At 51.6% G+C, this 14,189-nt stretch overlaps 1 protein-coding gene across 1 annotated transcript in view; it reads left to right on the top strand.

Moving 5' to 3' along the window:
* LOC149353012 (uncharacterized) overlaps positions 1 to 14,189 on the top strand; it is an 80,432-nt gene that overhangs the window by 59,373 nt on the left and 6,870 nt on the right. The window contains exons 2-3 of the mRNA XM_089582213.1: positions 1,645 to 1,904; positions 12,267 to 12,659. Of these exons, the coding sequence (XP_089438339.1) occupies positions 1,645 to 1,904; positions 12,267 to 12,659 (653 nt within the window). The remainder of the gene's footprint in view (positions 1 to 1,644; positions 1,905 to 12,266; positions 12,660 to 14,189) is intronic.

The following is a 14,189-nucleotide window of genomic DNA, read 5'->3' as shown; positions in this document are numbered from 1 at the left end:
AATTATCACAAAAAAAAACAACTGAAAACACACTCTAAAATTGGCCTTCGATAGCACGGATATTCAGATAACAGGCCATAACATGAAATACTCTTTGTCTATTTCAATTTCATTTGCCTTGATATGTAATAAACGAGCGTGCGAAGTTTTAAGAGAAAATATTCACTAAGTGTAACGCTATGCATGTTGGCGTAACACAGAAGAGAACAATTTGCATTTTGAGAAAAATAATAACGAAGATTACAAGTTTTATGCGCACAATAAAGCAAAGTCCTTGAGTGCTGAGACGCTCCATACCCATAGAAAGATTCTTTTTACTGTTTCATGTGTCTTTTTTGCACGTATAGCAGCTCGTCTTTTCTCTGTTTCTTTTTATGTTTTATTTAGCACGGTGCAAGTAACAATTTATCCTGTAGCTTTTGAACGGCACTAGATAGAATCGTATTTTTTTTGTGTGAATGGTCGAAGAATGTTTGTGGTTATCAAAGCAAACCAAAATTAAAAACGTCATTAAAAAAAACAGTCTTTTCAAGAGTGCGGCCATGCCTTAAAACAACTACACAACGGTTTAGAAACCTGAGCTCACTCATACACTCTCATACAACCTTGAAATTGAACCCTTAATGGGCACATGGGTGCAATAAGGGTGTCTATGGGCTTAGAGCATCCGTTCTGGAAACCAACTAAAAACTAAAGACGCAAAAAGGATGCTTTCAGCAGCCTTAAGATTGGAAAAATTATTTACTGTGATGAATTCTGTCTGTCGATTGCAATGTAACAATACGTCCATATAATAGTTAGACTGTGACAAGACGTCGTTATTAGACAAAAAGATTCATTGAGGGCGTTGATAATCGCCTCTCTTCTTTTGTCCTCAGTGCTTCTGCCAAGGTAACTACGCGGCATAACGTTCACTTGCTCTCCACCCTCCAAGACAACTGAGGTCACAAGCTAGGTCGTTCAGCATAGAAAGTCTATCATTGGCCTTCCGCCCCATCTCGCTGCCTTGACCTTCACAAGCTCATTCCAGAGAAAACCCGAGCTAAATACGTTTCAGCGCAACAAAAGAGATCATTCATGGACCAGACGTTCGACGTTTCCAGATCCTGCGGTGAGCCCGCTTCCCTACCCTACATCGTGTGGGTCTGCCCTATCACCCCCTCTACCGAGGAGTAGTGGGAGACCACGCTGCAGAGCTCGGAGTCGGGCCTTCAGGCTCGGCTCGTCCAACGGGTTGACAGGGTCGCCGAGGCGCGTAAGCTCTTGGCCTCTTGGCCATTCGGAGGAGTCGACCTGCTGCTCTATGAGGGGCTCCGCCCCTCCCACTCAACTAATAACGTTTATTGTCTGCCTGTGTCTGCCCCTTACTGCAAGACGAAGTAACTCTCGTCCCTATTGCCGTTCTCTGTTCGTCTTAGTGCATGCCTGATGCATATATGCCTTCATAACGCGTCATTACGGCAGTTGTATCTCTGGAATGATTGAAAAATTTGTCAGCGCATTTTATGGTTACCTCCGACGGCCTGCTGAACTCCGGGATATGCTTCGCGTGCTAAGGGCGCTTTCTGCTATTCCGTCCCGAGAAGAATGGCGGCCTGTGCACGCTGTGATCACCTCTGACGTGCAACCTTTCGGCGCGTGCAGGCGGGCAGCCCCGTGCGTCTCGCCGTGTGGCTGGTGCCGCTGCTGAGCTGCTGCTGCTGGGGCGGCCTGGTGCTGGGCGCGCTGCCTGCGCTGGCAGCCGGCGCGGCCGGACCCGTGTGGCGCGCCGTGTCCAGCTCCAGCTACTACATCGCCGACGTGAGCTTCCCGCAGCCTAGGCCCCGGCGAGGGTTTGTGCCTTCGCCGCCCTACTGTCCGGAGACCGGCCGCACCGTCTGCGCCCAGGTCGACGACTATCCCACGTGCGTAGTACACATGCGCGCTCATACAAAGTCGAGCGCCGCGGCTTCTGATGTGAATGCGATGGCCGGCGCATGCAGTCGATAGCGGACAGGGAATGTTGGTCAGTGAGGAAAGAAAAACAGTAGGCGGAACCGTTTAGATTGTACTGCCTTAGTTCGCCAGTGTTCCAGGCAGGAGAACTGGCTCGCCCCATCAACAAACAGGTAAGACCTACCTCTAAGATGGAAATAATATATCTCTGCCAGACGACCACTTCATCTTCAAAATGGAGAACGAAGCAAGAAGCAAAGAAAAAGATTTCAATGAGAACCCCCGAGGCCCGGCTCCTTCCCTTTTGTGGGGCTGCTACTGGAGGTAGATCCTATTCTTCCATATCCTCTTTAACTCCTCACCCTACCCCTTCGAGCTTAAAAAGTTTTTTTTTTCCCCGTCAGTGCCCTTTCGTCTCTACGCTGTATTCTTTTATTAATGCGTTAGCATTAGAAGTGCCTCTGCAAGCGGATCTGGCCGCCGACGTCTGTCAGTAGCCAGTCGAAAGCAGGTTGCCCTTAACCCAGGGGTCAGGCCCACCGTGACAGGTAGCAGTATGCCACCTCGAAGTAGCGTACTGAGGTGACATACGGCCACCTCGAATGTAACGACCTTTCGTGTGTTAACCTCGGATATAACAAACCTTAGCCACCTCGGTTATAACAAACCTTAGCCACCTCGGATATAACGAATTTTAGTGTTGGTTTGGTTGGTTGGTTTATGGGGTTTAACGTCCCAAAGCGACTAAGGCTATGAGAGACGCCGTAGTGGAGGGCTCCGCAAATTTCGACCACCTGGGTTCTCTTACGTGCACTGACATCGCACAGTACACGGGCCTCTAGAATTTCTCCTCCAAAGAAATTCCACCGCCGCGGCCGGGATCGAACCCGCGTCTTTCGGGTCAGCAGCCGAGCACCATAACCACTGAGCCACCGCGGCGGCTGAATTTTAGTGTATTAACCTAGAATATACCAAACCTAAGTATGCCACCTCACATATAACGAACTTTCGGGTGTTACTTCTGATATAACAAACCCAAATGCACTACCTCGGATATAACGAACTTGCATATAACGAATAATTGCACTTTCTACCTTTTTCTGTATTGCACCGTACATTGTATACTTCATTAAACACTCTACTAATCTTGTAATTGTCTTTGCTTATGTCCTGATTTTGTGCCACATCCTCCCATGTCTGATGCGTTGTGTTTGTATTCTAGTTTTGTTGCCAATGCCATGTTTTTTAGGGGCCGTGAACCGCGTCAAGCCCAGCTAGAGGCTTTTTGTTCACGGTCCTCAGCATCTGTAATGTTGATGTTGGAATAAAATGATGATGATGATGATGATGATGATGATGATGATAGTGAGTCAACCCTGCAGATATAAAGAACGTTTTGTTGCTAGCACATTCAAACGACCCACTGAGGATCGCCGAAGAGACTTCTTTTTCGGAATTGGCTTCCTCCTCACTCGTGATACTACAGTGTTACGGGCGAGGTCTCTCTTCTTAGACTCCACATTACTACCGCTCCTCTCGCAGGATATTCATGGACTGCGCGTAGGGGAGCGGTATAGAACGAGTATACTATAGAGCGCTTGACTAGACGTTTGATGTATATTTTCTCTCCCCTGCCGATCGCCCATGGTGTTAGACAACGTTTTGGGTCCTAACGAGTGTACTTCACAAAAAGTGCGCAAATGCGAAAAAGATCCCCGCTGGAGTGGCTGTTGCGGGTGCGGCACAACGGGTCACCTGTACTGCACGTTCACGTGACACTGGCAGAGTGCGAAGTTCATGTCCCATAGAGAAAACAGACAACGTGGCTCTTATTTTCACGAGCATCACGGCTTGCACAGAACTCACTCAGGCGGTCGAATCGCCACGGCGGTAGCGGCGTATTGCGCCGGAATTCTCAAGATGCATCGCTTTCCCCGAGCGTACGGCAGTGGGCGCGAGGTGCCTTGCGTTAAGGTCGCGCGCCAGAGGTTGTGCAACCATTGCAGCTCACTACTGCCACTCGTGACGATGTGTGGTGTGCATACATGCACTCGCGTACCGTACGGCGGCGACGCGCTTCTGGCTGCGCACACTCACGGTCACGATTAACGATGGCGTTGCGCTTGGCATCTCAAGGCGCGCCAGACAACGAGAGCTGCTGCTGCTGCTTCTGCAGGGACGAACTGCACGCGTACGCATTTCATGCCCGCATTTTATCACCCTCTCCCTGGGCGGCCAAGAAAATAAGTGGAAGGTCCCGACTCGGAGGAAGAGTGTTTGCAACGCACAAGATGTCGAGGGTTATTTTGTTGCGACAGCTGCGGTAGGACGGAAGGCGTGCGCCAGCAGGAATTGCCGGCCCGGTGAATCCTGATGGCTCAATTACGCGCTCTGCGTGCCGCTCCACACAACGTCCGCCGTGGCTTGACTGGCTAATGCCGGCGGCGCGCACAGGAGCGCGTGCCGCCCTCGCGGAGGAGGGCGCTGCCGAGGCTGAAGGACGGCCCTTGCGTCACCGAGGCTACGCGAGCTCCTCCTGAGGCATCCCTCGGCTGTTGTTCTGGGCGGAAAGCGCATACAGTCAACTCACGGCTGCGCGTTGAATAATCTCGGCGAACAGAACAAAGCTGCAGCATCGGCTTATTGGCCGAAGGTTTATAATGAAGCTACCAAAAATATGCGTTTTATTCAACGGTTAGGTTTCAAACACCGGGTGGAATTTTTTAGAGCGCAGCTCTTTGGCGCCCGTTTCTGCGTTTCGCGACGTCGCCATCTCCATTGTCCGTTGTAACCAACAGTAGACACCTTAGTCGCGTTTTAAGCTGCGAAACCAATGGAGCGGGAGCTTGGAAAGCAAAGGAAAGGCGCATAACTGCCCTCTTGGAACAGTGGACACCTCACTCGTGCTTTAAGCTACGTGGCGATAGTGACAGATGTGTGCTGCATGCGTTGGCATTGATAACGTTGTGCCATTTTAAGGAAAGGAAGTGCGCATAACTGGCTCCCTGCGTCAGTGGACGCCTGAATCGCACTTATAGGTACGTGGGGTGATGAGAGAAAGATGTGGGCATTGACAATGTTGTGCCAGAAACTCGGCGCTGAAACCATCGGCCGTCGGCGTTAATTGTGTTCATTGGCGTTGACGTTGACGACATTTTACACTCCGATCATTTTAAGGAAAGGAAGTGCGCATAACTGGCTCCCTGGATCAGCGGACGCCTGAATCGCGCTTATATGTACGTGGGGTGATGAGGGAGAGATGCGGGCTGCATGCGTTAGCGCTGACAACGGTAAGCAAACTCTCGCGATCAACCATTAACTGCCACCTGCCTGGGTAGCAGGGTGGATGGGGGCTTTAATGTGCATATAAAGACAAACAGGAATTTATTACCACTTATGCGGGAGAACATCCCGTTCCTCCAGCTCGTAACACCTCCCACGGCTGTGAAAACCTCGCGAAATACTTGCACAGACCTCGCCTTTGAGAACCAGGCATTGGTGCAGCAAGTCGAGCATATATCCATCTATTTCTCCGACCACAAAGCTTCCTTCATGACAATCAAGAACTATTAGTGGAGTGTTCCTTGAAGAAGGAATATGTGTGAAAAATACCAAGTTGTCTGTAATCGTACGAATTCTTGCTCGAATGTTTTGCTCGAATTCTTTGCCTCAATATTTCAAAAAGCTGAAACAGCTGATGAGCTGCGCTCAAATTTCGCATTAGGAAGTAGCGTAATCGTAGGCAATCTTTTTTCCTCCTCCTGCGGAAAAAGCAGATAATCAAGCCTCGCTAGAAAAACCGGTGGGTCGTCATTGGTATCGCCGGATTCGAAGCTGGTGCTCCCGCTCATAAGGTGGGTTTAACGCAGTGAGACGCACTGGGTATCGTCAAGAGCCTCTGTGGATTTATTTCTGGAGTGTCGTAGTTGGCACCTTCGCTGCTCACAGGCTTGAAAGTCGTAGGGTGGGTCCGTAGCAAGTCTAGCGAGTGCTCCTGCTTCTATAATATACATCAGACGCTGTCGAGCTTCTCAGCGTCACTTACTTGTTGCGGAGCTGCTCTGGGAGCACTTTCAATTACATTGGCCCCAGCGACGGTGGCGTTGTCATGACACAGGTATACCTTGCGATTTTGCTTGGTATAACACCGGAGTGTACTAAGCGTCAGCTTTGGCGCTCTAACAAGTGCTAAGCGGAACAACCAAAATATCTCTCTCTCTCTTTTTTTATCAGGATGGGGCGTTAATATAGGGCGTCTGGTTTGGGGTGGACTAGTATACATTTCGCAGGAGGGAGATGGTTAGAATTTCGTTCCGTTATCCCCACCGCTCCCCGATACACAGCTGCAAGTGCTAAGTGGTTATTGTCTTAATTTTAGCGCAGGTCGCTACCACGAGGCTATATCTCTGCCGAGCGAGCTCTTTAAACTGCCGCCATGTTTGGTTTCGTCATGATGCGTAGCCAAAGAAGGCTGTTGTGTCCCCTTATTGCTTTTGTGTGTGTGCGCCCCCGCGTCCTCCTCCTAACGACAGTTCGCATCCTCCTCCTAACGACCACTCAATCCTCCTCCTAACGACCGCTTGCCCCTCGTCGCACGCTGTCGCCGGATGCCCCCCCACGGTGCGCCCCCGCACCCTCCTCCTGTTCTGGGAAACCACTCCCTCCCGTGGACGCTTCTCCCCTCCCTCCTTTCTTCGGGCGGCCAGTTCGGCTCCTGCCTCGGTCGACGCTGGTCGCACCCTCATCGGCTTTAAATAAACGAAGTCTTAAAGTACCGTGTGCGTCTTTCGCTGCATTGAACACAGCGACCGGACACGACAGTGGCGACGAGAAAGTGGATTCGACCCGCGCTACGCAACGCTATTGACAAGCCATGGCTACGCGAGGGTTTCCCAATCAGATACCAGAATTCAACGGCTCATCGTGGTCATCGTGGGTTGGACGCCTTCAGTTCTACTTTGAAGCTAACAACATCACAGACCCAGCCTTGAAGAGGGCCAACCTGCTGACGCTGTGCGGGGAGCAGACCTACGATACTGTCTGCGCCCTTATTCAGCCAAGCACACCAGCGGCAGTGTCTTACGACGACATCGTAAAAGCGCTGCAAAAGCACTACGACCCAAGGCCATCCGAGGTCTACAGCCGGGCTCGCTTCCAACGACGAGATCAACTGGGAGGAGAAACTGTGAGCGCCTACGTAGCCGCGCTCAAGAAGCTCGCTGCCGACTGCAATTTTGGAACGCTGTCGACAACAGCTACCGGGCAGGAGGGAGACGCAGCTTCTTCTGCTAACACCACCATGCTTCCCTTGGACGTGATGTTACGCGACAGATTTGTGTGCGGACTGAGTGACGAGTCACTGCAGCAGCGCCTGTTCGCTGAGAAGGACCTCACATTCAGCAAAGCTTACGACATCGCCGTTCGAGCGGAGAGCGCCGGTCACCAGCAGAGAGGGATTCGCCGGAACACCGAGCCGGTACACCAGACAAGCAACCAGGTGCGCAAGCCTTCTGTTGTTGTAAAATCGGTCAAAAAGGCACAACGCTGCTGGCGGTGTGACGACCAACACAACCCCCAGGGATGTCGATTCCAGTCAGCCACGTGTAATTTTTGCCACAAGCGAGGGCATATCGAAAGAGCATGCATTACGAAACGGAGACTTGCCAAGATAAAGTCACCTTCCCAGCCTAATCACAGCGTCAACGCCTCAGAGAATACGCCGCTATCTGATCTCCATGGAACAACATCAGCAACACCATCTGTGTTGTACGACCTGAACACCATGAATCTCGGCACGCGACCGAAGATTTTTACAGAAGTAAGCGTACATCACCAGCTGATTAAGTTCGAGGTGGACTCCGGCGCAGCCTGTACTCTGATCAGTGAGGACACGTTCCGAACTTCATGGCCATCTGACGCACCCGCCCTGCAACAAGACGACACGCACCTGCGAACGTGGACAGGACAGAATCTGCCACTATTGGGCTCTGCCAACGTGCAGGTTAACTACAACGGCCAGACCCATACGCTACCTCTGCTTGTTGTGAAGGGCACAGGATCAAGCCTTCTAGGGAGAAACTGGTTTTCTCCACTAGGCGTGATGATATGCGGCATACACCAGACGCCGAGCCAGAACATGGTTGAGCAACTGCAAGAGAAATACGAAAGAGTATTCTCGGAAGAGATTCCAGGAAACGAAGGGCCCCCGGTCACACTGGAGTTGTTGGACAACGCGCAACCCAAATTTCTGAAGGCCAGGCCGGTGCCGTTTGCTCTCCGAGATTCAGTTGAAAAAGAGTTGGACAAACTGGAGCAGCAAGGTGTCATCGAGCCGACGCAGCATTCCATCAAACTCTCAGCGTACGACTACGCTCTGGTCTACCGCAATGGGAGTAAACATCAAAACGCCGATGCGCTAAGCCGTCTGCCACTAGACGCAACTGTTGACGAACCATTTCCACCAGGAGACGTTCTGATGTTCGAAGCACTGCCAGAACCTCCGCTTACAGCAGGCACAGTTGCAGCATCTACGCAGAAGTGCGCAGCTCTCCGGCTAGTTTACACAGCTGTTCAACAAGGCAACGTGCATAAACTCAAAGGGGACAACTTCGACGCTTACCGCAGGCGAGCTACAGAGTTGAGCACCCATCGCGGCTGCATCATATTTGGGTCCCGAGTTGTGATGCCGAGAGAACTACGCGCACAAGCTATGTCTCTCATCCACGCCGGACATCGGGGCATCGTTGCAATGAAAAAGTGTGCCAGAAGCTACATGTGGTGGCCTGGCATTGACAACGACATCGAAACAGTGGTGCGAGAATGCAAGCCTTGCCAGAGCAGCCGGAGCGCCCCGCCGAAAGCTCCTGTCCCAGAATGGGAAAAGCCAGACACACCATGGCACACACTGCACATTGATTTTGCAGGACCAATTGAGGGCTGCACTTTCCTTGTGGTCGTAGATGCCTACACAAAGTGGCTTGAGATAAGGCAAATGGGACAGACGACTTCGGCAGCAGTCATTGACAACCTCCGATCACTATTTGCAACGTTCGGCCTGCCGCGCAAGGTAGTCTCGGACAACGGAACACCGTTTGTGTCTGCGGAGATCCTCAAGTTTTATCGCGACAACGGGATCTCATCAGTTACATCGGCCCCCTACCACCCAGCGACAAACGGACAAGCCGAGCGCTACGTAGCCGAGCTAAAACGCGCCCTTGAAAGAGATCAGACAGGCTCGCTGCAGCGCCGCCTTGCGCGCTTTCTCTTCAAGCAGCACACGACGGTTCAGAGCACAACAGGCGAGACCCCCTCGAAAATGATGTTCGAGCGTGAAATGCGAACCCAGCTCACAGCCATCCTCCCCGAGCCAAAGGCAGAGACGTTCCGGGAAGAAAAAGCAATTCCGCGCTGCGGCACGCTTAATGAGGGGCAGCGCGTCCTCGCCCGACAGTTTCTGAAAAAGCCACGCTGGGAGGAAGCTACAATTGTCAGACGCATAGGCCTGCGCTCTTGGCTCGTCAACATACATGGCACAGTAGCACGCCGACATCTCAACCAGCTGCGTAGATTTACGACGCCGTCTGAGAGCTGTCCGCCAGCGGAGAGAACACGTGCACCATTTTCCCACATAGCCTGGCACCTCTTCCCGGAAGAAGAGACTTCGCCCAGGACAGACCCAGGAGACACAGCGAACAACAGCCAGCCTACAAGTGTTTCTCCCCCGAGCGCACAAAGCCAGCGCGCCTCCACGCGTGAGCGCCGACCCCCTGCACGATACCAGGCAACTTTCTAAGGGGGAAGGAAGTGTTGTGTCCCCTTATTGCTTTTGTGTGTGTGCGCCCCCGCGTCCTCCTCCTAACGACAGTTCGCATCCTCCTCCTAACGACCACTCAATCCTCCTCCTAACGACCGCTTGCCCCTCGTCGCACGCTGTCGCCGGATGCCCCCCCACGGTGCGCCCCCGCACCCTCCTCCTGTTCTGGGAAACCACTCCCTCCCGTGGACGCTTCTCCCCTCCCTCCTTTCTTCGGGCGGCCAGTTCGGCTCCTGCCTCGGTCGACGCTGGTCGCACCCTCATCGGCTTTAAATAAACGAAGTCTTAAAGTACCGTGTGCGTCTTTCGCTGCATTGAACACAGCGACCGGACACGACAAAGGCAACATAGAATGAAAACAAACTCTCTGAGCTGTTTTTTTTCAGATGGGTTACTGAGGAAGGAGCTACGCAAGAGATGGCATTGAAAACGGGGCTCATAAACGCCACCGCGCCAGGGTCGCCGCGTTGCGCGCTGGGGCATGCACACGCAAATTGCGCGCGGAATAATTGCCTCCGCTTTTAGCAGAGGACAATGATGACTGGGCTCTTGTGTTGCACATGGACGTCACAGCATTACCGAAACTCGTGCGCTAACGCAAGGAGCCCCTTCTCTCACTCTCGCCTTTTTAACACCTCTTTTAAGTTCATAATTAACGCTCATCACGTAGATATGCGCACCTCTTCCAGGACCAACTGGCCCTTTGAGTCTCGGAAGACTGCTGTAAGCAGCGACTATATTTCCACCCGCTGATGCCAAGTTTTATCTCCCTCCGTCTTGAAAATAAGGCTTAATAAGTCCATTTCCTGCTTCCGGACGCTCATAATGCCCAAGTTTTTAAGTCAAAATCTCTTGGTGTAAGGAGTTTTGTCTGTCGGCATGAGGCGTTTACGAGCTAATGTGTTTGGTGCTTTTGTTATTTTTTTTTCAAGCCTTTAGGCCCTCTCTCGCACGGAAGAGCTTGTTTGGAGCGGAAAAGATGATGATGAGTTTACTGGTGGATCTGTAGCCGTAGAAAGGCGTATACAGTCTGCGTCACCCTTGTGTCGAGTTCGCTTTCGGTGTGCGAGACTAGGCCGCCCAACCACCCCTCGTGCAATCCTACGAAAATATCAGAGCCTGGATTGTATTGTTGTGCCGACTGAACTGTCATTTTCACCATATACAGGGCGTCTCAAGGAACACGAGCCAAGGCTTTAGAAAACGTGGTACACCGCAGATGCGCGAAGCCAACCTAATATTGTTTGCCGTCGTGTGGCGCAACTCAAAGTGCTTTAAGGGTCCCACCTATATAATTAATTACCTAATATTAATTATGTAAAAATCTGTCATTTTCTCTGTAAGCAAAAACTCGTTTCGTCAAGTTGTAGAGGGAGTACTGTAACATCACAATCGTTTCTTTTTTGTTTTTTGGAGCAACTTATCTCCTTCGTGGTCCTTTTTTCCAGCATTTAAAGAATGCCTGCGAAATACGCAAAACAGCATGAGACTGCACCCTTGCGCTGCCGTATTGCAGCGCTATTAGCTGTGTTTTAAACGAACGAAGTATGGGTGCCGACCGTAACTAAGTGAGCGTCCGCCACTCAGTTCGACGGGCTGCACAATTATGGGAAAAAAAATAATGATAATAATAAACGGGGGGGGGGGGGGGGGCGCCTTCAACTACGCGATTTCACAGCTTTCCCTTCCTGTTTTACTTCTATCATGGCTGAATAAAAGTTTCGTCTCAGCTGCCTTTCAGTGGCCTGCCTCTCACTCATGAGGCAGTGGCGCGAGCTTTCCGTGCTCCGACGAAGGTGCTGACGTGGCGGAGGTGCTACGGCGGTGTCGGCCGCTCACTTCGGCACGGTCAGCGCGCACGTTTCGTTCGTTCGAAATAAGACGTGGTATATTTCATATTTGCGGGCTTTCTTTAAATGCCAGAAAAAAGGAGCACACAGGAGATCGGAGGAGGAGGAAAGAGACTTTAATGGATAATGGAGAGGTCTGCCTGGTTATAGGCCTGGCATGCTACTCCAGATGAGGATGAAAGAGACACAGGAGATAGGTTGCCTCAAAAAACTAATTTGCATATTTCTGTACCCGCCCCATAACGAAGTGCGCTTGGGTCGTAGTGAAGGGATCCGGATTATGTATGGATGTACAGTCTTTGTCAAAAGTATACAGCCCAATGGATGTGCTTCTGAGCTCTGCAGCGTGGCTCCTCTTGCGTACTCAGGGACCCTAATCTCACGAAGGCGGGAGGAACTTGGACCCTCCCAAGCTTAAGACTGTCAAATGCGCTTAAGAGCCCCGCTACACGGCTTGGAAGGAAACCCCTTGGGGTGCATATTTTGACAAAGACTGAACGTACGCGCGCATGTATGCATGTAGTTTATTTCCAGTGCAGTGCTTACAGGCGATGGTACTATGCTGCTATTTCAGCGATCTGAGGAAGTATGTGGCTCAAAACAAAAAAACCTTGCGCAGCCGCACTTTGTACTCGGGCTTATTTCAGTTTGCTGCAATGCTTGTGCAGGGACTACATCTACCACGTGCTGCTGGGCAGCAAAAGCAAGCACTTCAACCTGTCTTCGCTGTTTTCGGACGAGCGGCTGGGCGACGCGCAGCCCAACCGGGCGCTGCTGCCCGACCAGCCACGCACCGACAGCTACGTGGTGTACCAGACGGCCGTGCACTACGACTACGACCACCAGGGGGGCCCGCATCACCAGGGGGGCCCGCACCACCAGGGGGGCCCGCACCACCAGGGCGGCCAGCAGCAGCAGCATCGCAGGCCGCCGCACCAACAGAGGAGGCAGCAGCCGCACCAGGAACCGCCCCACCACCACCACCACCAGCCGCAGCACGACGCGGACGACTGGGCGGACACCACCATCGTGCTACCGCCGACATTCGTCTACCACAAAAGGTGACTACCACAGTTGGGCCGCACTCGCGATTGAGGACCCCGAGCTCCCTCTCAAGAGTCCCTCTCTCAGTGAATTTGAAGTGCCAGCCGCTTTCTCACTGAACACTTCCCGTGCCTGCTCGTAGCGAACTTTACGTGTTCTGCAAAAATACAGAGAAAAAAAATCAGCCTCTTTGTCATCTGCATACGGCGTCATTGCGATGCACCTCTCCTTACATTGCTATGTCCAATGTTCTCGATCCTGTGCCATTTGATTTGCTCTACATCATCATCCACTCGCCTGCCCTTCGTACTCGAAATCGCTTCAGGTTCTGTGCAGCTTGTGGCTGACGAATCGCGTCGACAAAACGATGATAGCGTTTCTCTTCTGCCGTGAGAAGTCTTACTCCAACGGTTTAGCGGAATATCCGAAGATGCAGTGCAGTTGAAACAAGGGAGTAATAATTAGTATAAGTCCCGGAGTAGGCGTATGCTGCAAAGAAAAGGTAGACAGCTTTCCCTAACCTTCGAAGCTTGAGAAAAGTTCGTTCTGGAACCATGGCTCTCACCTGAGAACGCTGCCACACTGGAGCTGTACCAACTAAGCAAACAGAGCGGCTACGAGGTGTCAAATTCGATTGAGAATACAAGGCCAAATTGCTTTTGAAAAGTAATTAAATCACGACACTAATTACTGTCCTAAAACTCCTGCCAATGTAATTAAAATAAAGGATAATTACTGTTCGCAAAAGTAATGACATTACATTATAATTACTTCCAACAGTAATGCAGTTACTTTTAAATTACTTTTTTAGTTTTCCATACACACTGAGAGGTACAGCCCCCGTCAAAAATATACAGCCCAAGGGGTTTGCTTCTAAGCTGTTTAGCCCGCCGCGGTGGCTCAGTGGTTACGGCGCTCGGCTGCTGACCCGAAAGACGCGGGTTCGATCCCAGCCGCGGCGGCTGAATTTCGATGGAAAGGAAATTCTAGAGGCCCGTGTGCTGTGCGATGTCAGTGCACGTTAAAGAACCTCAGGTGGTCGAAATTTCCGGAGCCCTTCACTACGGCGTCCCTCATAGCCTGACTCGCTTTGGGACGTTAAACCTCAATAAATCAAAATCTAAGCTGTTTAGCCTGGCTCCTTAGCACATCAAGCAGTCCAAACCTTGGGAGGATTGAGGACGCATAGCCATTCCTTTTTTAAAAGATCGCCGAGGATGCATAACGAGGCATGCTGCAGGCCTCACAAGCAAACCCCTTGGTCCGTATACTTTTGACAGGGGGTGCACATTGGTCAGAGCTCTTACAAACATTTCAGATTTCTGCCGCCGCGGTAGATCAGTGGTCATGGCGCTCGACTGCTGACCCGAAAGATATGGTTTCGATCCCGGCCGCGACGGTCGAATTTCGATTAAGGCGAAATTATAGAGGGCAGTGTACTGTGCAATGTCAGTGCACGTTAAAGAACCCCGGGTGGTAGAAACTCTCGGAGCCCTTTACTTCGGCGTCGCTCATAGCCTGAGTGGCTTCGGGACGTTAAACCTCCA

The sequence above is a fragment of the Amblyomma mixtum genome, chromosome 3 (assembly GCF_055824585.1).
Source record: "Amblyomma mixtum isolate Tamu chromosome 3, ASM5582458v1, whole genome shotgun sequence".
NCBI classification, from domain to species: Eukaryota; Metazoa; Arthropoda; class Arachnida; order Ixodida; family Ixodidae; genus Amblyomma; species Amblyomma mixtum.
This window is presented reverse-complemented; position numbering and strand designations above follow the sequence as displayed.